Source organism: Tiliqua scincoides, chromosome 1, assembly GCF_035046505.1.
Source record: "Tiliqua scincoides isolate rTilSci1 chromosome 1, rTilSci1.hap2, whole genome shotgun sequence".
Classification (NCBI taxonomy): Eukaryota; Metazoa; Chordata; class Lepidosauria; order Squamata; family Scincidae; genus Tiliqua; species Tiliqua scincoides.
Window position 1 is genome coordinate 95147951 of NC_089821.1, and position 23873 is coordinate 95171823.

Consider the following 23873-nt stretch of genomic DNA (forward strand, 5'->3'; position numbering starts at 1 on the left):
CTGAATAAGCCAAGTAACAGTAGGAGTTATTTGCTAAGGATTGCAGGCTCAGTATATTTCTATCATTCATGTGATTTCTGGAATCCATAGATCAAAATCTTCCTAAGAATCCCACAACATCCATTACATCAGCCCTTTGAAAATTAAGTCAAAACACTTACATTGCTGAAAAGATGTTTGAGTTTCTGAGTCCTTTCATGATCAACTGTTTCCAGCACTGTGGTATATTGGTCCTTGGTTTTATGGTAATGTTCTTTGTATTTCAGCTGTATCAAAGGCAGATTTAAGAATTAATTCACTTGCTGTGAAGGAGGGAATGGAAATAACCTGGTTTGATAAACGGCAGAGAATGACTCACATCACTAGCGTTGATACCACTCTGGATTGCAGTTACATAAACAGGAGTATCCATAACCACGCCATAGTTCTGCAAATTGTCTTTTCCCTCTTTTGTGTATTTCAGCTGTGAAACCAAGACAAAAGTCAGAATTTGCACTGAGAACAGCTACATGTTTTATTTGGGGATAACTAACTGTAAACACACTGTGTCGCAATGCTGATTTGTTCCTTTGGAATTTTAAGTCATTCTGGTGGGTGTGGGTTATGTGATTCCCCCGAGCCTATTGATCAACAGGACATAGAAGCCAGTGTACTAAAAAGATCAGCTAATGCACCTCCTAGTACATTCACTGACGCTAACACCATGTCTGTTAGATCCAACAGTTGAAGGTTGCTGCCAATCACCTTGGACTGAGTCAGCCAGCACTATCTACTCTGACTGGCAGTAGCTTTCAAAGACCATAACACAAAGGTGTTTCCTAATTCTGCAAATTGATATCCTTGAGCACTTTTATGGCCAAACTATAGCACATCCCTGAATAAAGAAACATCACTGCAATAATTAAGGGATACTATGACCATTTAGAGTTTTTGGGGGGGAATAATTCGTGAAAACTAAAAGAAAAACATTTTCAGCTTGCTGAAAGTTTCAACCTAGGTGACAGCAGCTCTGAAGAAGGCCAATTCTATGCTCACAATAATTAAAAAGGGGATTAAGAATAAAACAACAGATATTATTATGCCATTTTACAAATTGATGCTAAGGCCAGAACTGGAGTATTATATCCAGTTCTGGTAGCCACATGTCAAAAGAAGGATACAGGTTCAGCCTTGTTATACACTGATTTTTTATACACGGATTTGACTCAACACAAATGGCCCCTGCAGATGAGAAGGAATGTGCTGATCCCTGGAGAAGGGCAAAACTGCACCCCTTTAAAATCACAGTTTAAAAAACTGCTTTTTGGGTGCAGAGAGACAGTCATACAAGTGATTATAGGTATAACCTAAGTATCCACATATTTTTCTATGTAAAGCTGATGAGAAGGGCCATTTAAATTAAAGGAAAACAGTCCTTTAATAATACCAGAGAGGGCAGCTGCTGACAAGTCATCAATCATTCTCTCTGCAGGCTTCACTCCTCCCTTCCCCCTGAACACATGAAAGAAGGCTAAATGGCAGCAATTACCACCTCCATTCTTTCCCCCTCATTGATTGCTGCCTCCTAGTGAAGCTCCTGGAGACAGACTGATTGTCTCTGTGAGATTACAAAGGTCAACAAGGCTGTTTTTAAATCACCAGAACAAAGAGACTTTTTATTTTAAATTGATTTGCTATAGTTTGTTTTTTTGCCATCCACTTGGAATGGAACCCTCCGGAATAATGAGTCTCAACCTGTATTGTGAAATTGGAAAAGGTGCAGAAGAGAGCAATCAAAATGATTTGTGAACTGGGGCATTTCCCTTATGAGGAAAAGCTACATTGTTTGGGACTCTTCAGTCTAGAACGATGGCACCTGAGGGGGGACATGACTGAGTCATAAAATTATACAAAGGATGGGTAGAGTGTACAGAGGGAAGCCCTTTTCCCTCTTGCACAACATCAGAACCATCCACTAAAATTGACTAAAATAAAATTGACTAAAATAGACTGAGAGGAGAATTAGACAAGATAAAATAAAACATTTCTTTATTCAGCACAAAATTAATCTGTGGAACTCTTTGCCACAGGATGTGGTGCTGGTGCTTGGCCCCGATGCCTCTAAAAGGGGATTGGACACATTTATGGACGAAAAGTCAATCACAGGTTACAAGCCATGATAATAATATGCACCCTCCAGGTCTGAGAGGTAGCCTATCTCTGAATGCCAGATGCAAGGGAGTGGCCAAAGGATTCAGGTATCTTGTTGTCTTGTGTGCTCAGTGAGGCATCTGGTGAGCTACCGGAAGATGGACTAGAAGGACCCATGGTCTGATCCAGCAAGGCTCTCCTAATGTTCTTATTTTAAAGACAGTTTCATGTAGTACTTTGTGGAATTAATCTGAGAAACAATGATTGATGACCACGACTAATACCAGATACAACCTACTCTCACGTAGAAGCCTTCTAGGGACATGACTATACTTTCTACTCCTGTACAAAAACAAGAACAATTTGCTTACTTGACTCTGGAGATCATAAGATTTCTTTGCATGCAGGATTTGGGGAGTGTCCCACACATAACATCCGATTCCCTTAAGCCAAGTTAAGTCATCCTTGTACACAACCTGCAGGTGATAACAAAAATTCAACAATTAAGAAGCAGGAAACACAGTTTCCACTTGCATTTCTGGCAATGTCACAACATTGTTCATTGCACTATAGTTTAGGGCCACAATAAATGTTTGAAGAATCAAGGAAAGCAAAAGAAGACAAGATTTGTGTAGATTATTGTAACTTGTTATTGTGATAACTTGTGAAAAAGGGATACTGGCATGTCACACTCACTGAGAACCATGAGCTCTAAGTGACTAACCATATGTAAGATACCCACTACAAAAGTGATAGGAGAATAATTATTAGCACATACAGAACTTCAGAGCGTTCAAAGCATATTACATAAATATTTTAATTGTGTAAGCTAGACAAGTGTTATTATCTTCACATTCACATAAGAAAAACAACCTAGATCAAATATCAGTTTGGCCTATTCATGAATTTCTATATGTTTGTGTATAGGGAGCTAATGTAAAGACAGTGATATGCCAAACCCCATCTAGTGAGTTCATAGATATACTGCAATGAACTTTAGTGAGTTCATGGTAATATGCCAAACTCAAGTGCAGAGATTTTCAAGCAGTGTGCTGTGTGCACTAGTGTGCCATGAACAGTGTGCAGGTGTGCTGTGAGAATTTGGGGGAGGGTCATTTATTATTGGGGCCATTGGGGGATGTTAGCCCCCCACCAGCATGGTGTGCATTATCAATTAACAAAAGGTTGATGGTGTGCTTTGACAGTTTTAGCACTTTGTCAGTGTGCCCTGAGATGAAAAAGATTGAAAATTGCTGTTCTAGTGAGTTCATGGATATAGCAAGATGAAACTGGAGACCTCCTGGTTCACAGCATGACCTGCTACCAGCATACTCCGCTAGCAGGTAAAGCAAAAGAGTGAGACATTCACACACCTGCTCTTCCTGCTTCTCTGTAACATATGGAGCAATTCCCAGTAACCACGGAAAGATATAAATGAATACATACATCACTTAGAATTTCCTGGGCTCTTTTAGCCAGAACAACATCGTGCTCTTCAGGTGAACAGTTCCACTGGTGCAAGTAGGTTCGGTATTCAAGATCACTGAGGATATATTGGCATTTCTTAGCCAGCACATGATTTATCATGTCACTTGGGATATGAATGTGTGCCTTAGTGTCCTCATAGTTCTTCCTGTAAGCCAACTAGAAATCAGAATATTAAGGTGAAATATTTTATTACACATCAATTTTTCAATTCTACAACCATAATTATTCTGACTTAAAAAAGAATCCCTTCCAACAGCAGAAAACAATGATTTACTTACTGCACTCCTTATTTTTTGGAACGCAAGAGAGTGGACCACACCTGGGAAATCATTTATTTGCTTTCCAGCCAGATAGTGGCCTTTCTGCTTTTCATAGGTTTCTTTATATTTAAGCTGTAAAAACACAATCATGGGATATATTAGATGAGAACACCAGCAGTCCCCTCACCAGAGGCATAATAATGATTATGGAAGGAAAGTTCACACTCACCTGACTGTTCACATAGTCAGCATGTTTAGCACCAACAATTGGGATGTAGTCTGGAGGCAGAGTATATCCAATGGCCTTGCCTGATTCCCAGGCATCCTTGTAAATGTACTAGGCAAGGACAGAACACACACATTGCAAGTGTCCAGGCAATTTTTTGACAAATGTAAAATCGATTGCAAAAATGCTCTATTCTCACAGCTTTGAGAAGTAACTGAAGCTGGGACAAGATGGGGACTTGCCCAAGTTACCTATTCAGTGAGCTTCCAATCAGAGCAAAGCTGCAATCCCAGGGATCTGGCCCCATGTCCCCTAACACCTGATTCTCTGTAACAAAGTCCTCTAGGCCAGCCATTCTTAAACCTTTTTCAGCTATGTCCCCTTAGGAGCTCTTCTCTGGGTGTTCAAATTCAGTTAAGAGAGCCCCCCATAAAAGGCCTTGGGGCTCCCCTTCTCACAGTTTTCAGTTATCAGTCTGTGGTCCCCTTCAAATGTGCCAGGGCTCCCCAGCGGGCCATATGGCTCCCATTGAGATTGGCTGCTCTAGATCTTTGAAAACTCACTCAACTTTCTTAGCTGGTTAAGACAGTTTAAATATTTTATTACTGCAGCTTAGTTTAGAATAGTTTATTAGTGGTTGTGAGTCCTTAAGGGGCCCAAAAGTTCAGTCCTGCTAACAGGTGGGGAGGGTAATTCTGCACAGAGTCACTTTTAATGAGATTTCTTATGCAGAAAGTGCTTTTCAATCTAAGGTCATCAAGACTAGGCCAAGGCGCGCAATGCCTGAGGGTGCATGCAAAATTCAACCCCCCTTTTGTGTGTGAGCACATGAGCGCATGTACACCTCAAACCGCCTCCACTGCCTTGTATACCTGGCCTATTTTGAGGGCCAAGCAGGCAAGGAGGCAGAGTGATCCCAGAGCACTCAGTTCCCCTGACCATCACAATGCCTACTTTTTCCTCTTCCTTGCCCAGTTGCTTCTTCCAAACATGGAAGGCCCTGCTTTTTTCTTCACCCCTGCCACTGAAATGTCTGCTTGTGGCAGCAGCACTAGAAGAAGAGGTGACTGCTGATTCCCTGATCCTTTCCCTGCTCACTCTGCACTCTTGGAGAGCAAGGAGAAGCAACCAAGTGGGAGGAAGGCTGGAAAAAGTGGCAGACAGGCACAACGGGTGGAGTACCAGCATCAATTCACTGCAGCCGTCTGACTGCAGCTCAGAGCAGCTGCTTCACCAAGCCCCATAGATAGGATGGTCCTCCAGGTTGTGGGTGGCCCACAAAAAAACAAAAAAAGGGGTAGTCAGGGCTAACCCATCCATAAGGCCAAGTGGAATGGTCACCTCAGGCAGCAGATTGATGGGGACGCCCATCTCTGTCCACCTACTTGCCTGTACTGCTGCTCTATCTCCCTCTCCTCCCTAGATTGTAAAAGGAAGACAGAAGGAGAAAATGTGGAAGGGAGGAGAGTGTTGAGCTAGAACACTGGACAGTGGAAAGTGCAGAAGTTGGCACATCATCAGGTTAGAAGGGAGCAGCATTTGGCATGCAACCTCAGGTGTCAAGAGGTCTTGGGGTAGCAAACATGGATTTAAATCTGATGGTCCCACGTATATATTTATAGCTGCTCAAGTGCTTTGTAGATTGCGAAGCCTCAGTATCAAAATCTAGACCTTGCCCCACAAAAACTGTGATATTTAAAGGTGTTCTTATGAAATCTGAGGATAGAGGAGGGGAAAAAAACCCCTGTGAACACAAAACTTGAGGAAAAGATGGGTTCATACCCAAAATGAAATATTAGGTGCTACAATGGTGCTGGAAACTTACATCACTGTAGAGCTTAGCCATATCTCTAGAATGGCTGAGGGCTGGTGTGTCATCAGAACCAATGTAGTGGCCTCTCTCACGGTTAAATGTTTCTTTGTATTTCAGCTAACAAGAAAAGGAAATCCATGTTAGTAAATCAGACAAAATTATATTTTATTGTATTACTGATTTCCAACTCTTCAACTCCTCTATCTAATGCTCAAAATACACATCATATTTCAGAAGAAAATCCATGTTACAGAAACTCAGAACACTTCCACATTTTGCTCTATTGAGCAACAACATTTGGAAAATAAGAAACCCTTCTTAGGGCCAATCCTATCCAACTTTCCAGCACCAGCGCAGCTGCAATGCAGCCCTGTTCCCTTACCTTGAGGAGGCCTCTATCACTGCCTCCCCACCACAGGATGCAGTCCATGTCTCAGGGGCACAGCTGCACTGGAACTGGAAAACTGGATAGGATTGGGTCCTTAGAAAGCTACTTTGTGCTCCAAGCTTTGTTTTGGCGGGGGTGGCTCCAAAAGGACACATGGCCACAAAAGGCCTCCATCTGCACACAGTCAACCCTTAAGGCAGTGAGGGCTTGCTGTCACCACTACTCCCACCACTGTCTGATAAGACAGTCCCTGGGGCGCTTACTGGGTGATTGTGGGAGAGCAGTGGCAGCAACAGACCTTCTTTTCCCAGGGTCACATCACAATTCACAGGTGCCTTGTGACATGATACTGTGTCAGGAGCTAAGATGACTGAGAATTGTTAATTAGAGGTCGGAGAAGGAAGAGACGGATCCACTGCTGCAATGTGCTAATCACTGCCTCCTGATAAGCTTCCCCACTGGGCTTACTGGGAATCAGTGAAGATGAATAGCAGCACCATTTTACAAATCCTGCTGCTGCTGTTCCCCATCATCACTTGATAATGCAGTCAGGGGTTCAGGAACAAACAGGAAGGTTTACTAGCAGGCAATGAGGAGCAATGGCTACTAATCCTTCTAGACCGTCAACTATCCACTGCCTGGTTCCCAGGCACCATGGCAGGAAGCATAGCACCGGGGGACCCTTGCAGGGCTTTGGCCCCAGAGGCCCCCAAAACTGGAGCCAACATTGTGTTTTGGCATGACAATAGTTCTATAGTTCTAATGAGGCAGAATCCCTTTCACTCTCAAACCTCTTATGGAGTCCATTGCTACATTAGGCCACAGTAGCAACAGGAGTGGCTCCTGCTACTTTTGTGAAGGTAGTAACTAGAATAAGAAGAAAGGATTCTCCTTGTGCTGGTGACTGGGCTCTTGTACCAAATTCCGTCTTCTACTGGGCACAATAAAATACTATACTGCTGACTGACGTCAACAGCTGATATACATATATGTCATTGACAGTAAGCTATGTCAGAGAATACAGGTCTACGGTACAATCCATTGAATTCAATCACCATTCCTGAGAGAGTAGGGCTGCAACCCTAAACAAACTTTCCTGGGAGTAAGCCCCATCAAATTCCTCCCTTAGTGTTCCCCCCTCACCAAGATTCATAATCTTCTGAAGATCATCTTCATTCAGTGTAACTCACCGTTCACCTAAATACAGTTAAATGTGTATGCTACAGAGAATTCACTCTTATATTGTCATTTCACATAATTACACAAAGCATACTGCCTTTGTGCACTACCTGCAATTCAAGTTGTGGTGACCATTCTCCTTATTAGAGACGCTACACAGAAACCACACCACTGCTTCAACCCTAATTCTATTTATTCAAGAATACTGCCATAAAAAATAATACTGTCATTTATCTTCACAGGGCTACAGTGGAATTTGGTAATTGGTTGGCATAGATGACATTTGCAAAAAGCAATATAGTATGTTCACTTGCTGTCAGTGCTGTGTACATGGCCAAGAAATTTATAATGAAAAGTTGTTGAGGATATCAAAAACCAGTTATGGAATCTAATCAAGAATAAAAGCATAGATCTTCACAGTGCTATAGTGATCAAGCCACACAACAATTTTGTTAACACAGGAGCCTTTTACCCAGTAGTTATGTTTTAAAGGCTACTTACATCACTCGTAATTATTGAGTTGGCCTTTGCCAAAACAACATCTGGAGGGTCTTCAACAGGCGTGAAATTGGCAAAATTATCGATGGCCTCTTTTGTGTAGATTCTCTGCCAATAGATGTGATGAGATTATCATAAATACTATTTATGGGAAATGAATTTTCAAGATGTTTGAAATGTGTGAAAAAATCCTTTCGTACCTTGTTTATCAAGTTCTGAGCATTCTTTACTTTTCGATGTTCCACTGAATCTAAAGGAACCCATCCACAGCCACGGAGCCATTCCAGATCAGATTTATAAATATTCTATAAACATTGAACACAGACAAAGAGAATTGTTTGCATTAGAGCTACGATCTTATACACCAGTGCTATTCAAACTGGGGCGTCGCAATGCCCCAGCCTGAGGGCCCTGGTCTCTGCCCCCTTAAGGGGCAGGGGCAGCCTAGAGGCAGGGGGAAGACAGCGGCGTGATCACTGCTGCTCAGGGGGCTGCAGGGGCTTGGGTGCACTTACTCAAGCCTCCTGCAGCCTCCCTGGGGTGCAGGGAGCCTGGCACGACTTCTGGCAGGGCTCCCTGCAGCAGGGAAAGTGGGTGACGAGCGAAGCCCCCTGAGCCTTCCCCCCACCCTCGCTGCCTCCTCCCCCTGAAAGGACTTACTGGCTCTCAACCACTGCTATACACAATTATCTGGGAGTAAACACCACTGAACTCAGTGGGACTTACTTCTGAGTAAACATGCACAGGATTGCAGTTATAGGTGTACTGGTACCTATCTCTTAAAATCTGTTATGTTTTACGAAGTTAAAATTCTGGAAATATAACAGCGTAAGCACTCACATCGCTCTGAAGATCATACGCTTTCTTTGCCTGGATGCAATCATTCTGGTCAGGGTGACATGTCCATTCATGAAGGTAATGACGATATGGAATCTCACTGACAACGAACTGACAGTCTCTGGCTGCAACGACAGACACCATATCTGGAGGTATGTGGATTTTGGACTTCGTTTTGTGGTATGCCTGTTTATATAACCTGTCATTCTGGATCTTGCCAGCATGTTCAAACCACACCAGCTTTGGGTCCTGCCTCATATTCTCTACTCCAACATAGTGACCTCTTTGTTTGACATAGTCTGACTTGTATTTCAGCTGAAAGGCAAAAAAAAAAGGGAGTTACTTAAAATCTGTACTGGGTAAAATATCAGTATTGAATTTTTTTCTGATTGGAATCTGGAGAAACATTTTTACAGAGCGAAGTAGTTTCATGGTTATATATAGCTTTATTTATGTGGTGATTCCCATTCTCCGACAACAATATGCAAACCATGGGAGAAGTTACAGATGTAAAAAGGGGATGGGTAATCAAGACTAGATGTCTGAGGCCCACTTCAGGTACTATAGATTTTAAAGAGTTATGGAGGATGGATCTTATGAAAAACTCTGAAATCTACTAACAAAGCTATATGTTGAAAGTTAAGGAGATTTTACCTCACTTTGGACATCGCTTGAATGCTTGGCATGACGGAAAGGCACACTATCAGGAGGCAAAAGATAACCTGTAGGTTTTTCTTTCTCCCAGTGTTCTTTATACAAATGCTGAAAAAAACAATGATAAAAAGTTAGAACCTCTCTGCAGCATTGCAGTTGTTACTCCTTCCACAGAAATACTGTAGAACCTTAGAGCTAGTGCTTTAGATTTATTGCTGTAACCCAAAAGTTTGCAATCTGAAAATTCTTCTGCCATTACTCACTGTTGTTTGTTGTTCATGCCCCCCAAATTCACATGACTCAACTCATTCATATCAACAACCATAAACAGGCTCATACCATCACCATCTACTGAGGACTCAATAATCCTCTTCAGCATCTTCATAAAATACCCAAGTGAAAAAAGAGGGCAAAAGCAAGTCAAAGGCAAGATAGGCCTCAAAGTTCTCCTCAGGGAAACACACACACACACACACACACACCACTTAGTATTTATATGCAGTTCCACTGATAAGAAGGCACACATCTCACATCTGTGCAGCACAATTAGCTTGGGATAAGGCCCATAATACAAGTACCTTTTTATGTTACTTCAGTGACATGTTCCTAAAATAACTTCAGGAACATTAGACCAGAGGAAACAATGTGGGAGGGAATTAATTTACAACTACCACTTTAACATGCCCTGCTCTGAGTTTACCTGTGAATTTAGTTGCTCATTTGTTTATGTGGGAAATTTTACCTCAGAAAAAATCAACTAATCTTTAATATAATTTAAGTATGATTAGAACAAGAAGGTTACTTAAAAATACTTAGCTTCTAATCTTGTCTGTTGAAACTATGTGCAAAAACAAGGAAAGGAAGATATTCTCTGAATATTCTTATCAGAATAATGTTCTTATAGCCCCTACCCTTCCCATTAGTGAAGGGGGTCATAGCTCAGTGGCAGACTTTACATGCAAAATGTGTCAGATTCAATCCCTGGCTTCTGCAATTAAAAGAATCTCAGATAGGGGGTTTAGAAAGATATCTGAGACTCAAAAGAGCTACTATAAACAGACCAACACTCTGACTACAGTTAAGTGTAATCCTATACTCATATATACCTACATCCCTACTTACCTTTCTTGAAATAAATGTAGTAGTTCCTCTAGTAATGATTCATATTTAATTATCCGATCAAGATATACTATGGTCTAAAACCCGCAACATTCTAGTTATGCTGGGGCAAAAGTACGTACTTGATTAAGAATCCTGGCTGCTTCTTTAGCTGCTTCTAACTGAGGTGTCTTCGTTAATGTGTAATTTGCCTTGATGCTATTCCATTCCTGATGGTACTTGATCTGAAAAAAAGAATACATGCTTGTAAAATGACAAATTATAAACAGACTCACATAATAAAACTGATCTTTTTTTGCTTCGGGCATAAATCTGCATTGTAATAAATTTGATCTTTTTAATGAATTGCATTATTATGAGTTTGAATTCTTGAGGAAAACATTAGTGACAAGAACCCAGTAATGTGCTCTGGGCTTCTAAGCTTCAGAAAAACATCAAGCCTATATTGAAACACTTGGTAGTAACAGACACATAAAAATAATGGAAAGGTATTATCCTTGCATGTGGGAAAGGCATAATAGCAGGTTTTATATTTAAAAACAACATGGGCCAAAAGATCATAGATCAAGTAGGACAAGTCCCATCTAGTTCAGCATTCTATCTCCAGCTGTACCCAGTCTGGTACTTAAAGTACTCTGAAACCTTAAAGACTAAAAGTCAAACTCAACATGGTATTAAATATGTTATAGTCTTGCAGTCTTTGGTTTGAGCAGCTGCAAGAGCCGTGACCTGTATTGGGACCACAGCACAGATGCAGTAAGGCTTAAGCCATTTGCCCCAATGCACACCACAGTCCTTATGAAAATTCACCACCCCACACAAACATACATTGCTATTTGCCACAGAAGGAAAGTTGCTATTAGTACTAATAACTGTTTGCCACTTGGGGCAGCTCTGGGGAGGCAATTTTCATTGGAACCATATAACATGGCTGAAAGGAACCAATACAAGTTCAGCATGTAAAACAAAGTCCAAAGAGAGGGCAAGAAAGTATAACACAGGGAGGATGCTGCCTAAGAGGGAGTTATAAATTACAAGTTACTTAACAAAGGGCAACTTCTTTGTCAACATCTGCTTAAATACTGAAGTTGTAGGCTGGAAAAATAACTGTTTGGAATTATTTGGGGTTGATGTAACACTATAAGTCAGCATGGAACTTGGTAGATCCCTTTTTAGCCTCCCAATTCCACCTTTGTTACACTGATCCCTCCTGCTTTCAGCACATCATCATTTGGGTTGCCACAGTATGCTAATGTCTCATCTTTTTCATCTGTTGTGTTAATCAGATGGGATACATGTCACAGAAATTAGATTTCAAAGGGTTGCATACTCAATGTATATGCCATTTGGTTTCTGTGAGAAACTACAGTGACTGGTTCACAACATACAGTTTCCCTCTACAATGCTCTTTCTCGGTCTTTTTATTTCAGTCAGCAGATTTCATTATGTTTAACTGGATCAAAATAAGATGCTACACTTACATCACTTAGTATTTCCCCGCCTTGTTTAGCTGTGATATAATCAACCCGATCGGCCACTGGAGTAAATGCTTGACTGTCAACTTTTGTACGGTACAATCTCTGCAGAAAAAGGAAAGAAAAAAGAAATAAAATCACACAATGGCTCACACCAGCAACCAGTGTGAAAAAAGGAAAAAGCTGAAGGGTGAACACAGGTATGGGCTGGAGATTTGGATGAATCTAGACTCAAGTCACCAAACATGCACTTTTGGTGATTTGTATGGACTCAAGTTATATGTTTTTGGAAACCTTAAGTGACTTGAGACTCAGGAGTTTTTCTTGGGAACAAGTGGAGGCTTGAAAATTCCGCTTGGTGTCTCCACTGAAGGTGACCCTCCTGCCTGCCTACCAACCCACCCACCCACCCGCATGCCCACTACTTCTGTTCCCTCCCTCAAGCTGCCCATGCCCTTCCACCTTGCCAAGTTGGGATGCCTCCTCCCTCCTTCCCTGTTGGTCCATTCCTGGCACGCTGCTTCTGAGGGCGGAACTGGGAGCCATGACGAGAATGGATGGGTTTAGGTTCATTGCTCAGGTTCATAAGGAACCGATGGGGCTTTCTGCACTGTTGCACTCACTCCAAGAACAGCAGAGCTGTTTACAGATGGGAGGGGGACATCGGGGAACGTTAAATGAGAATTCTGACACACACGACTGCCAGCAGCTCCGTTTTATCCTGCGAAGCCATGTCTGACTCATTTACCAAAAAGACTTGAACTTGAGTCAGAGTCTCAGAAAGGCTCCCACTGAATCCCAAACACCCACCCCTTAAGACTTGCGTACATTAAGAAGTCGAGTCAAAGGGGGTGGGGTGGGGTTAAACTCGAGACTTGCCGTGGTGGATCAGCATATCCCTGGGTGCACATTTGAGGAATGGAACAATAGCTAGATCTTAAGCAAGCCTACATGTCTGGTTCAGCCTGGGGGTGCTAGCCAAAGCACAAACAGGGAAAATAATGGTAAGCTTCCTTTTCTGTTATTGTTTTTCTGTGTGAGAAGAGGCCTTTATAAATAAGATTGTCATCAGAAAATGTGACATGCATATATTTAGTTTCTCTTTTTTTATATAAATAAAGCCCTTCCATATACGTGCAGTAACAAATATCTTTCTGAAATAATTATTACCTCACTCAAAATATCCTGAGCATGTTTGACATGGTTCACAATGACAGAATCATTCGGCATCCAGCCAATTCCACGTAGCCATTCCAGGTCAGATTTATAAACAGCCTGTATGGACAGAAAGGATGTGATACTGTTACTTGCAAAACTATTTCCAGCATGTAGCATTATATATGGTTCTTGCTTCCAATTGCTTTGAAACGAAAGTGAAAACAGGACTTCCAGCGCAATTCTAACTTGCACTGGAACAAGCAGACCAGTGTGCCTTCTCTGTATCCCGTGCAAAATTTTGACTGCAAGTGGCTCAACCAGGGGCAAGGGGAATTGCTTCTCCTTACCTCGGAGACAGCCACTGCAGTCTCAATGGGGCTATTTAGATCCACACCACCTCCGGAGGTGGTATAAATCCAAGCAGTCTGGGACTGGTGTGGGCTGCCCGGAACAGGGTTAGGATCCAGCATAAGTGCCAAATGCTGGCCCTGCCTCCCACTCCCTGGCTGCCCTGGGAATGCCCACTGTCCAACCTACCCCACCCCAAAACGCCTCCCTCGTGCCTCTTCCCCACGACCCCCCTCTCCACACATCCCCAGACCCCTGCGTCGGCCAAGCTCAACCAATGCAAACCTACTTGTCCCCAGGGCCCATGGTAGCATGGGATGGCCGGCGCACATTCGTGCACTGGTCTAACCCCTTTCAGAGTGGCTCAAACGTGCTTTACAGCACTTTTGCAACACTCCCGGGCTGGCACAAGACCCAACATCAGGTCTGGATTGTGCCCTTCTTTTCCTGTCACCTACAAGTGGCATCATAGAATAATCCATTGGGAGGATACATGTCAAATAATTCTTATTTGGTTAAATCATTTTAATCTAGGCATATCCTTATGTCCATCTCGCCTTTCATAGCCTAGCTGATAAAGGCACACTTACATGAAACATTTATTCCTGGTAATATGTCCATTTTAGTAAATGTATTATATGCTTGTAACTTGGATAAGACATACTTTAAGAATGGGAGGTTTCTTACTTTTAGCATTTAATAATAAAGCTGAATAATTTTAAGAATAAGGTTTTAAATCAATTTTAAATCAATTAGATTTGTTTGTATCCATGCATGTAATTTAAAAAAATTATTATCCAAACAATACTGGCAGCCCAATCCTAACTCCCCCCCCCCCCGCCAATGTAGTTGTGCCAACACACCATGGACAGCATCCTGTGGAGGGACAATTTCCAGAGGGCTCCTCGATGTAAGGGAGCATTCATTTCCTTACCTCAGGATATGCCTTCCACTTCCCCGAGGGGTTTACTTTGACACATGCCAGCTCTTTTGCTGCCACCAATAACTGCCCCCTTCCCAGTTTGACCTCCATCCCACCCAGTCTGCGCCCTGTTCCCATCCCTGAAGAGGTTTTCCTGGAGGGGGGCAAAACAGCAAGTGTTTCAGGTGCCCGGACATCCATGTAAAACGGCTCCTGCCCCTCCTCCTCTGAGCCACTTGGGAAGGCAAGAGCAAAGCACGCGTGACTGGCTCAGAAGTGGAGGGGGAGGAGCTGCTTTGCACAGGTGTTCAGGAGCCTGAAGACACTTGCTGTTTTGCACCCCTCCAGAAACTCCTCTGCATCCCTGCCTACCACCTGCCCCCAAGCCATCTTATCAGCACCAGGGCAACTTTGCAGGCCACTGCCACATAACCGCCATTTCTGGTGGCAGCCTGGTTGTACATGACACCAAGTCGCAGTTTGCAACACCAGAAAGACTGCTGTGCCACAGGAATGTACATTTCGATGGTGCAACGGCCTGATAGGATTGGGCCTTGTAATGGTAACAGTTCCTATATGGAATAGCTAGAGGTGTTTGTTTCAAGGGAGTAAGCTAAGCTTGCTGAACACAATGGGCTTACTTCTGAGTAAGATAAATGACACTCTTCAAACACCTCTAGATATAGCTCATATAATATATACTACATATTTACATACGTGAAAACCATAATACAACAACCTAAACGTTGTTAAGTTTAAAAAACAGCATTAAATGCATAGAAACAAATGTCAACTCAGACATTCACAACAATATACCACCAATTTTCGTCCATTAATAAAGAGATCAAAAAAATAAATTAGGCAAAAAAATCCATAATGTGAGCTGTATTCCCCCCCTCCCATTTTTTACTCACATCACTCTGTAGATCATAGGCTTTCTTGGCTTGGATGACATCATTTTGGTCAGGCAGACATATCCATTCATGCAGGTAGTGGCGGTAATCAATGTCACTAACCAGCTTCTGGCATTTCTTGGCCAACAAGATGGACAGCATATCCACTGGGCTATTAAACTTGGTCTTCCATTTCTCAAACTGTTTCTTGTATTCCCTGGCACTCTGAAGTTTGGCTACATGCATAGCCAATACCAACTTGGGGTCATCTCGTACACTAAGAGCTCCAATATGGTGTCCAAGTTGCCTACGGTAGCCTTCTTTGTATTTGTACTTAAAACATTTCAAAGAAATATATAATTAGAATTTTCATCTGATACTTCTCAAACTTGCAAACAATATTCGTGTATTTTTTTAGGTTAGTTAATTAAAATGTCACTAAAAACTAAGACCCTTTTGCTCCGTTTCTAGAAAATGCCTTACTTAATTTCTACCATTTCCTTCCTCCCACTGAAGCCCTTTGTACTAAATACCTCAATTCTGAGAATTAACTTTTCTGAGGGTTCAGGGAGCTGCAGGGAAGAGGAACAATCTCTTGCACAAGTGATAGTCTACTTACACAAGATCCAAGCTCATGTTTACAAATGTGACATCTAATTCACATTCAAATATTTAAATTTCATATTCAAAGAGATTTATATTTTATGATTCACAAACTGAGAACATCAAATACCTGACCAAAAATATCACTCACAAAAATTACCCTAGTAGTTTTATTGTCTTCTAACAGGGCATAATAACTTATAACCCAGAAAAGCCTCTTCTAACTGTACAGCTGGCAGCCCTACCCTCTAAACCAGGAGTGTCCAAACATTTTGGCAGGAGGGCCACATCATCTCTCTAACACTGTGTCAGGGGCCGAGGAAAAAAAAGTATTAATTTACATTGAAAATTTGAATAAATTTACATAAATGAATTTATTAGAGATGGAACTTATAAGAATGAATGAATGAAGGTCTTGCAGTAGTTCAAGGCATATAAAAGGCCTTGCACAAAGCAAGGCCAGCCTTTCCTTCACTGACACTGCTGCATCACAGACATTAAACAGCAAGTAGTGGAGGGAGCCCTCGTCCTACAGCTCAGGTGAGAGGTCAAACAGGCATCCTCATGCTGAGAGCAGTTGCGTCGGGGCAGCACGGGCTCCAGCAAGTCTCTGGAGGGCCAGAGGGTCATTGGAGACTGGGGGCTCCCCAAGGGCCTGATTGGGAGCCCCTGAGGGCCGCAAGTGGCCCCCAGGCCGGGGTTTGGGCACCCCTGCTCTAAACATTGTGGCATTGGCAGATGCAGCAGTGCCAGAAGGGCTACATCTGCACCCAGCTGCCTCACAAAGGCTGCTGGAGGTCTCCTTGCGGGAAGGGGATGTTTGTCTCCTTGCCCTGTGTAAGGGCACATCCCTGCAGTGCACTTCCTCAAGTCTGCAGCAGCCATTTTACCAGTGCAGACTGGGGAGGCTCCATGTCAGGCTTTAGGCTACAGAAGCCTCCACTGGACCCACCACCCTCTTAGGTCAGTTGCTCCCCACACCCCCTGAATGCCTTTGGGGGCCTCCAATAGTCCCAACCCCCTCCCAGGTCAGTTCCTCCCCCTGCCCCAGAATGCCTCCCCCACCCTGAAAGCCTGTGCCACGGCCTGGCAGTCTCACTCACACCAGGTGTTATCCTTCTGGAGCTGGGCCCAGTACCAACTAGGTGCTGGCCTGGTGCCAGCGCTCCCTCCTCCCACAGTGCCATAAACATGCTTTACGGCACGTTTATAATACCTAGCACCGGTGCTGGAGTTCAGTACCGATGCAATGGCGCAATAGGATTGGGCCCTAAATCTTATTGCACACAATGTGCTTACTTCTGAGTAAAATAAACAACACCTCTTGTCATTACTTATCAGTTATTTGTCATTTTTTGTTACCAATAAGAAAGAAAGCAATACTCTTGAGGTAGAGTAGGGGTGCCCAAACCCTGGCCCAGGGTCCACTTGCAACCCTTGGGGACTTCCACTCTGGCCCGCAGGAAGCCCCCAGTCTCCAATGAGACTCTGGCCCTCTGGAGACTTGTGTTGGATCAACACAGACTACAGCAACTGCTCTCAGCGTGAGGGCAACTGTTCGACTTCTCGCATGAGCTATGGGACGAGGGCTATTTCCTCTGCTTGTTTTTTTGCGTCTGTGATGGAGTAGCGGCAGCGAAGGAAAGGCTGGCCTTGCTTTGTACAAGGCCTTTTATAGGCCTTGAGCTCCTGCAAGACTTTCCTTCATTCATATAAGTTCCATCTCTAATATATTCATTTATGTAAATTTATTCAGATTTGAAATGTAAATTAATTCTTTTTTCCCCCGGCCCCTGACACAGTGGCAGAGAGATGATGTGGCCCACTTGCCAAAAAGTTTGGACACTCCTGAGGTAGAGCCTAATATTCTGCTTCAGGAAGATTCTTCAGTATGTACACATAACTTGGAACGCAGGCAAAGCTTACAGCATTCTGGAATGTTTGCCTTGCAATGTTTATATGAGTCGGATCCAGCAACGAGAGACCTTCCCGCTTCCTCCCTTCCACTGTACTTTGCAAAGTCACTCTTGAGTGTTGGGAGACCCTCCATAATTGCACAGGTAAAGGGGGTTGTAACAGGAAGAGGAGAACCAGCACAGTAACGTTCTAATTGCATACTTACGTCACTGGCAATTTCTCTTGAGGCTTTGGCTGACAGGATTGGGATTGCATCTGCTCTCAGATCAATATATTTCTTTATGTCATCCCAAGCTTCCTTATAAAGTTTCTGCAAAAACACAATATTATCAAGGTACTTTTCTGGCACTTTCATATTTTCAAAATATGCTGCTTTTTAAATATGTAGCATCTGAAACACCCTCAATGAGAATGTCTACATCTGTTATCTTAGGGAGCACTGGAGATATACTTACATTGCTCACATTGACAGCATTAGCCCTGGAGAGCATGATTTCAGGTGTGTCTGGCATCACATGAATCTGGGTTTTATCTTTATCCCATGCTTCTCTGTATTTAGGCTACAAAAAGACACAAAAGTCAATCTTTTAGCATATGCACTCATACTCTTGCACATTCTCACCTTTATCTTATCAATGCCAACATTCTGTGAAGTAATAAAAATATTGGCTTAATATTACAACTGATAGAAACATTTTGTTGCATTGCTTAGTCTACCAAAACAATGTCATGTCATGCTACTGGAAAGAGTTACGTACGAGACTGATTTGTTCAGCATTAGTTTTAGCAAGAACAATCTCTGGAGTGTCAACTATGTTGGTGAATTTTAGCTTGTCAGCAGGTGTGCGGTACGCGTTGTCACTCAGGATTTCCTGGGCAAATTTCACCCTCTTCACTATTGGAGAATCATTTGGAATCCATCCAATCCCACGGAGCCATTCCAGGTCTGATTTATACACAGCCTGTAATGTGATTCAGAGAGGCAGAATAAAGAGCTTCCATTAATTTCAGAGAGGCAGAATAAAGAGCTTCCATTAATTGCTAATCTGTGGCAGTAAATAAAATTAATGTGGCATAAATCAGTCATGAACAACTTGCCCTGCTTACTTTAATAGTACTTATGTTCAACTAACTGTTCCTGGATTGGACCAATGAGAAATATAGACTAGATATACATTAACCTAGAAAAAAGAATTTATTAGAATTGCTCAGATACTAAATTAGTGCTACTTGACACCTGCATTAAAACCCTACTTGGAGTGGACAGAAAATCCACGCACGATACACAAAACCTGGAGTGACTGCACTCCAATTGCTTACTTAGAGCCCAATCCTGAGCTTGGTGCTCCAGTTTTCCACCGGAGCATACTATCGCACGTTTGTGAGGCTTACCACTGGGCTACCGCCCGTGCTAGCCCAGTGCTGGCTGGCTGGCACTGGGCTAGCACCGGGCTAGCGCCAGGCAGGTGCACAACCTCTGCCGCTCAGCGGTCTCACCGAGAGAAAAGTGGGGGTGGGGAGAGAGGCGAGGAGGAGGTGTTCCAGGGAGGGGGGAGGCTGGAGGAGGATGGAGAGAGTGCGGGGAGGAGGCATGATGTGGAGGCGGAAGGCGGGGCAAGGGTGGGCGGGAGGCGTGCCGGGGTTGGGAGCAGAGAAGCAGGGAGGCGGGTCCGGTGGGGCTGTGCTCCACCGGATCCAAAGCACTTGTGCGGGGCTCGCTACTCAACACAAACGTTCTTCCCTGCAGCCAAAAGGTTGGCGGTGAAACGAGTAGCCCCATTGTGGGGCTGCTTCCCTTACCCGGGAGAAGGGGTCGAAAGTCCCCTTCTCCTGAGGTGCTGCCCGTGGTTGCCCAAGATGTGCAGGATGCGGCGGCAACCGTTCTCTGCGCCGTTGCAGCAGTGCGCCCCAGGCAGCTCAGGATTGGGCTGTCCACTATTTACAGAAGCTTTGGTAAGAGAGTTTTTAGAAGGGTCAAGTGCATCATATCACTTTTTTTCTGAGCGATTTATATACGTAAATACAGTGTAATTTATTTTACTCAGAACTAACCCCATCGTGTTCAGTAAAACTTATGCCGTAAACCTCTCTTACTCACCAGAAACAAACACCTCTACTCGTAGAACATTCTAAAATACTTCCAGTATCAGGGCACGATGTTCCAGTAACATCTGTTTCAGAAATGCCTCCTAAGATGCTCACAATCAAATTCCCTGACAATTTCCCCAAGGATCAATGTTCATCAGTAAAATATCAGTGGATAAGATTGAGCAAATAAATACAGGATTCAGTTATTACAAGAAGAAAATTTTTCAAAACTATCACAATGTCCCTTTGGTCTCCTATCACAGCGACAATTGTGTGTCCACTCATACTTACATCACTCTGTAGTTCATAGGCCTTCCTTGCTTGGATCACATCATTCTGGTCTGGCAGACAAGACCACTGATGTAAGTAATGCCGATAGTCGATATCGCTTACTAAAGACTGACATTGCTTGGCTGCTTGGAGAGCTACCATGTCTGCTGGGATAGTGATCTTGGCTTTTGAATTGTTGTAAGCCTGCTTATACAATCTGTCATTTTGCATCTTCAACACTTTGGCAGCCCATGAAAGTTTGGGATCCTCCTTCACAGAAAGGGTTCCAATATAGTGGCCTTTCTGTTTCTCATGAGCTTCTTTGTACTTGTACTGAGCAGGAAGACAACAAAAAAAAAAAGAGTTAGAAGAGCAAGTAGAAGAATGAATCTTCACTGAACAGTTTTCACTGTTCAATTTCTTAGAGCAGGGAACTCCAGATTGTGGCCCACTAGTTAGATCCAGCACCCTCCAGTACCCAAACCCCGGCCCAGGGTCCACTTGTGGCCCTTGGGGCTTCCACTCTGGCCTTGAGCAACTGCAAAACTTTCCTTCATTCATATAAGTTCCATCTCTAATATATTCATTTATGTAAATTTAATCAAATTTGAAATGTAAATTAATTCTTTTTTCCCCCGGCCCCTGACACAGTGGCAGAGAGATGATGTGGCCCACTTGCCAAAAAGTTTGGACACCCCTGAGGTAGAGCCTAATATTCTGCTTCAGGAAGATTCTTCAGTATGTACACATAACTTGGAACGCAGGCAAAGCTTACAGCATTCTGGAATGTTTGCCTTGCAATGTTTATATGAGTCGGATCCAGCAACGAGAGACCTTCCCGCTTCCTCCCTTCCACTGTACTTTGCAAAGTCACTCTTGAGAGTTGGGAGACCCTCCATAATTGCACAGGTAAAGGGGGTTGTAACAGGAAGAGGAGAACCAGCACAGTAACGTTCTAATTGCATACTTACGTCACTGGCAATTTCTCTTGAGGCTTTGGCTGACAGGATTGGGATTGCATCTGCTCTCAGATCAATATATTTCTTTATGTCATCCCAAGCTTCCTTATAAAGTTTCTGCAAAAACACAATATTATCAAGGTACTTTTCTGGCACTTTCATATTTTCAAAATATGCTGCTTTTTAAATATGTAGCATCTGAAACACCCTCAATGAGAATGTCTACATCTGTTCTCTTAGGGAGCACTGGAGATATACTTACATTGCTCACATTGACAGCATTAGCCCTGGAGAGCATGATTTCAGGTGTGTCTGGCATCACATGAATCTGGGTTTTATCTTTATCCCATGCTTCTCTGTATTTAGGCTACAAAAAGACACAAAAGTCAATCTTTTAGCATATGCACTCATACTCTTGCACATTCTCACCTTTACCTTATCAATGCCAACATTCTGTGAAGTAATAAAAATATTGGCTTAATATTACAACTGATAGAAACATTTTGTTGCATTGCTTAGTCTACCAAAACAATGTCATGTCATGCTACTGGAAAGAGTTACGTACGAGACTGATTTGTTCAGCATTAGTTTTAGCAAGAACAATCTCTGGAGTGTCAACTATGTTGGTGAATTTTAGCTTGTCAGCAGGTGTGCGGTACGCGTTGTCACTCAGGATTTCCTGGGCAAATTTCACCCTCTTCACTATTGGAGAATCATTTGGAATCCATCCAATCCCACGGAGCCATTCCAGGTCTGATTTATACACAGCCTGTAATGTGATTCAGAGAGGCAGAATAAAGAGCTTCCATTAATTTCAGAGAGGCAGAATAAAGAGCTTCCATTAATTGCTAATCTGTGGCAGTAAATAAAATTAATGTGGCATAAATCAGTCATGAACAACTTGCCCTGCTTACTTTAATAGTACTTATGTTCAACTAACTGTTCCTGGATTGGACCAATGAGAAATATAGACTAGATATACATTAACCTAGAAAAAAGAATTTATTAGAATTGCTCAGATACTAAATTAGTGCTACTTGACACCTGCATTAAAACCCTACTTGGAGTGGACAGAAAATCCACGCACGATACACAAAACCTGGAGTGACTGCACTCCAATTGCTTACTTAGAGCCCAATCCTGAGCTTGGTGCTCCAGTTTTCCACCGGAGCATACTATCGCATGTTTGTGAGGCTTACCACTGGGCTACCGCCCGTGCTAGCCCAGTGCTGGCTGGCTGGCACTGGGCTAGCACCGGGCTAGCGCCAGGCAGGTGCACAACCTCTGCCGCTCAGCGGTCTCACCGAGAGAAAAGTGGGGGTGGGGAGAGAGGCGAGGAGGAGGTGTTCCAGGGAGGGGGGAGGCTGGAGGAGGATGGAGAGAGTGCGGGAAGGAGGCATGATGTGGAGGCGGAAGGCGGGGCAAGGGTGGGCGGGAGGCGTGCCGGGGTTGGGAGCAGAGAAGCAGGGAGGCGGGTCCGGTGGGGCTGTGCTCCACCGGATCCAAAGCACTTGTGCGGGGCTCGCTACTCAACACAAACGTTCTTCCCTGCAGCCAAAAGGTTGGCGGTGAAACGAGTAGCCCCATTGTGGGGCTGCTTCCCTTACCCGGGAGAAGGGGTCGAAAGTCCCCTTCTCCTGAGGTGCTGCCCGTGGTTGCCCAAGATGTGCAGGATGCGGCGGCAACCGTTCTCTGCGCCGTTGCAGCAGTGCGCCCCAGGCAGCTCAGGATTGGGCTGTCCACTATTTACAGAAGCTTTGGTAAGAGAGTTTTTAGAAGGGTCAAGTGCATCATATCACTTTTTTTCTGAGCGATTTATATACGTAAATACAGTGTAATTTATTTTACTCAGAACTAACCCCATCGTGTTCAGTAAAACTTATGCCGTAAACCTCTCTTACTCACCAGAAACAAACACCTCTACTCGTAGAACATTCTAAAATACTTCCAGTATCAGGGCACGATGTTCCAGTAACATCTGTTTCAGAAATGCCTCCTAAGATGCTCACAATCAAATTCCCTGACAATTTCCCCAAGGATCAATGTTCATCAGTAAAATATCAGTGGATAAGATTGAGCAAATAAATACAGGATTCAGTTATTACAAGAAGAAAATTTTTCAAAACTATCACAATGTCCCTTTGGTCTCCTATCACAGCGACAATTGTGTGTCCACTCATACTTACATCACTCTGTAGTTCATAGGCCTTCCTTGCTTGGATCACATCATTCTGGTCTGGCAGACAAGACCACTGATGTAAGTAATGCCGATAGTCGATATCGCTTACTAAAGACTGACATTGCTTGGCTGCTTGGAGAGCTACCATGTCTGCTGGGATAGTGATCTTGGCTTTTGAATTGTTGTAAGCCTGCTTATACAATCTGTCATTTTGCATCTTCAACACTTTGGCAGCCCATGAAAGTTTGGGATCCTCCTTCACAGAAAGGGTTCCAATATAGTGGCCTTTCTGTTTCTCATGAGCTTCTTTGTACTTGTACTGAGCAGGAAGACAACAAAAAAAAAAGAGTTAGAAGAGCAAGTAGAAGAATGAATCTTCACTGAACAGTTTTCACTGTTCAATTTCTTAGAGCAGGGAACTCCAGATTGTGGCCCACAAGTTGGATCCAGCACCCTCCAGCACCCAAAC

At 43.3% G+C, this 23873-nt stretch overlaps 1 protein-coding gene across 1 annotated transcript in view; it reads right to left on the reverse strand.

Annotated features, from left to right (window-relative positions):
- NEB (nebulin) overlaps positions 1-23873 on the reverse strand; it is a 205240-nt gene that overhangs the window by 73980 nt on the left and 107387 nt on the right. The window contains exons 86-108 of the mRNA XM_066621543.1: positions 23412-23723; positions 21791-21994; positions 21488-21592; positions 21238-21342; positions 20288-20599; positions 18667-18870; positions 18364-18468; positions 18114-18218; positions 15410-15721; positions 13238-13342; positions 12074-12172; positions 10715-10816; positions 9474-9581; positions 8823-9134; positions 8183-8287; positions 7986-8090; positions 5930-6034; positions 4108-4215; positions 3897-4010; positions 3577-3774; positions 2502-2606; positions 359-463; positions 162-266 (exon numbers count right to left, since the gene is read on the reverse strand). Of these exons, the coding sequence (XP_066477640.1) occupies positions 162-266; positions 359-463; positions 2502-2606; positions 3577-3774; positions 3897-4010; positions 4108-4215; positions 5930-6034; positions 7986-8090; positions 8183-8287; positions 8823-9134; positions 9474-9581; positions 10715-10816; positions 12074-12172; positions 13238-13342; positions 15410-15721; positions 18114-18218; positions 18364-18468; positions 18667-18870; positions 20288-20599; positions 21238-21342; positions 21488-21592; positions 21791-21994; positions 23412-23723 (3540 nt within the window). The remainder of the gene's footprint in view (positions 1-161; positions 267-358; positions 464-2501; positions 2607-3576; positions 3775-3896; positions 4011-4107; positions 4216-5929; positions 6035-7985; positions 8091-8182; positions 8288-8822; positions 9135-9473; positions 9582-10714; positions 10817-12073; positions 12173-13237; positions 13343-15409; positions 15722-18113; positions 18219-18363; positions 18469-18666; positions 18871-20287; positions 20600-21237; positions 21343-21487; positions 21593-21790; positions 21995-23411; positions 23724-23873) is intronic.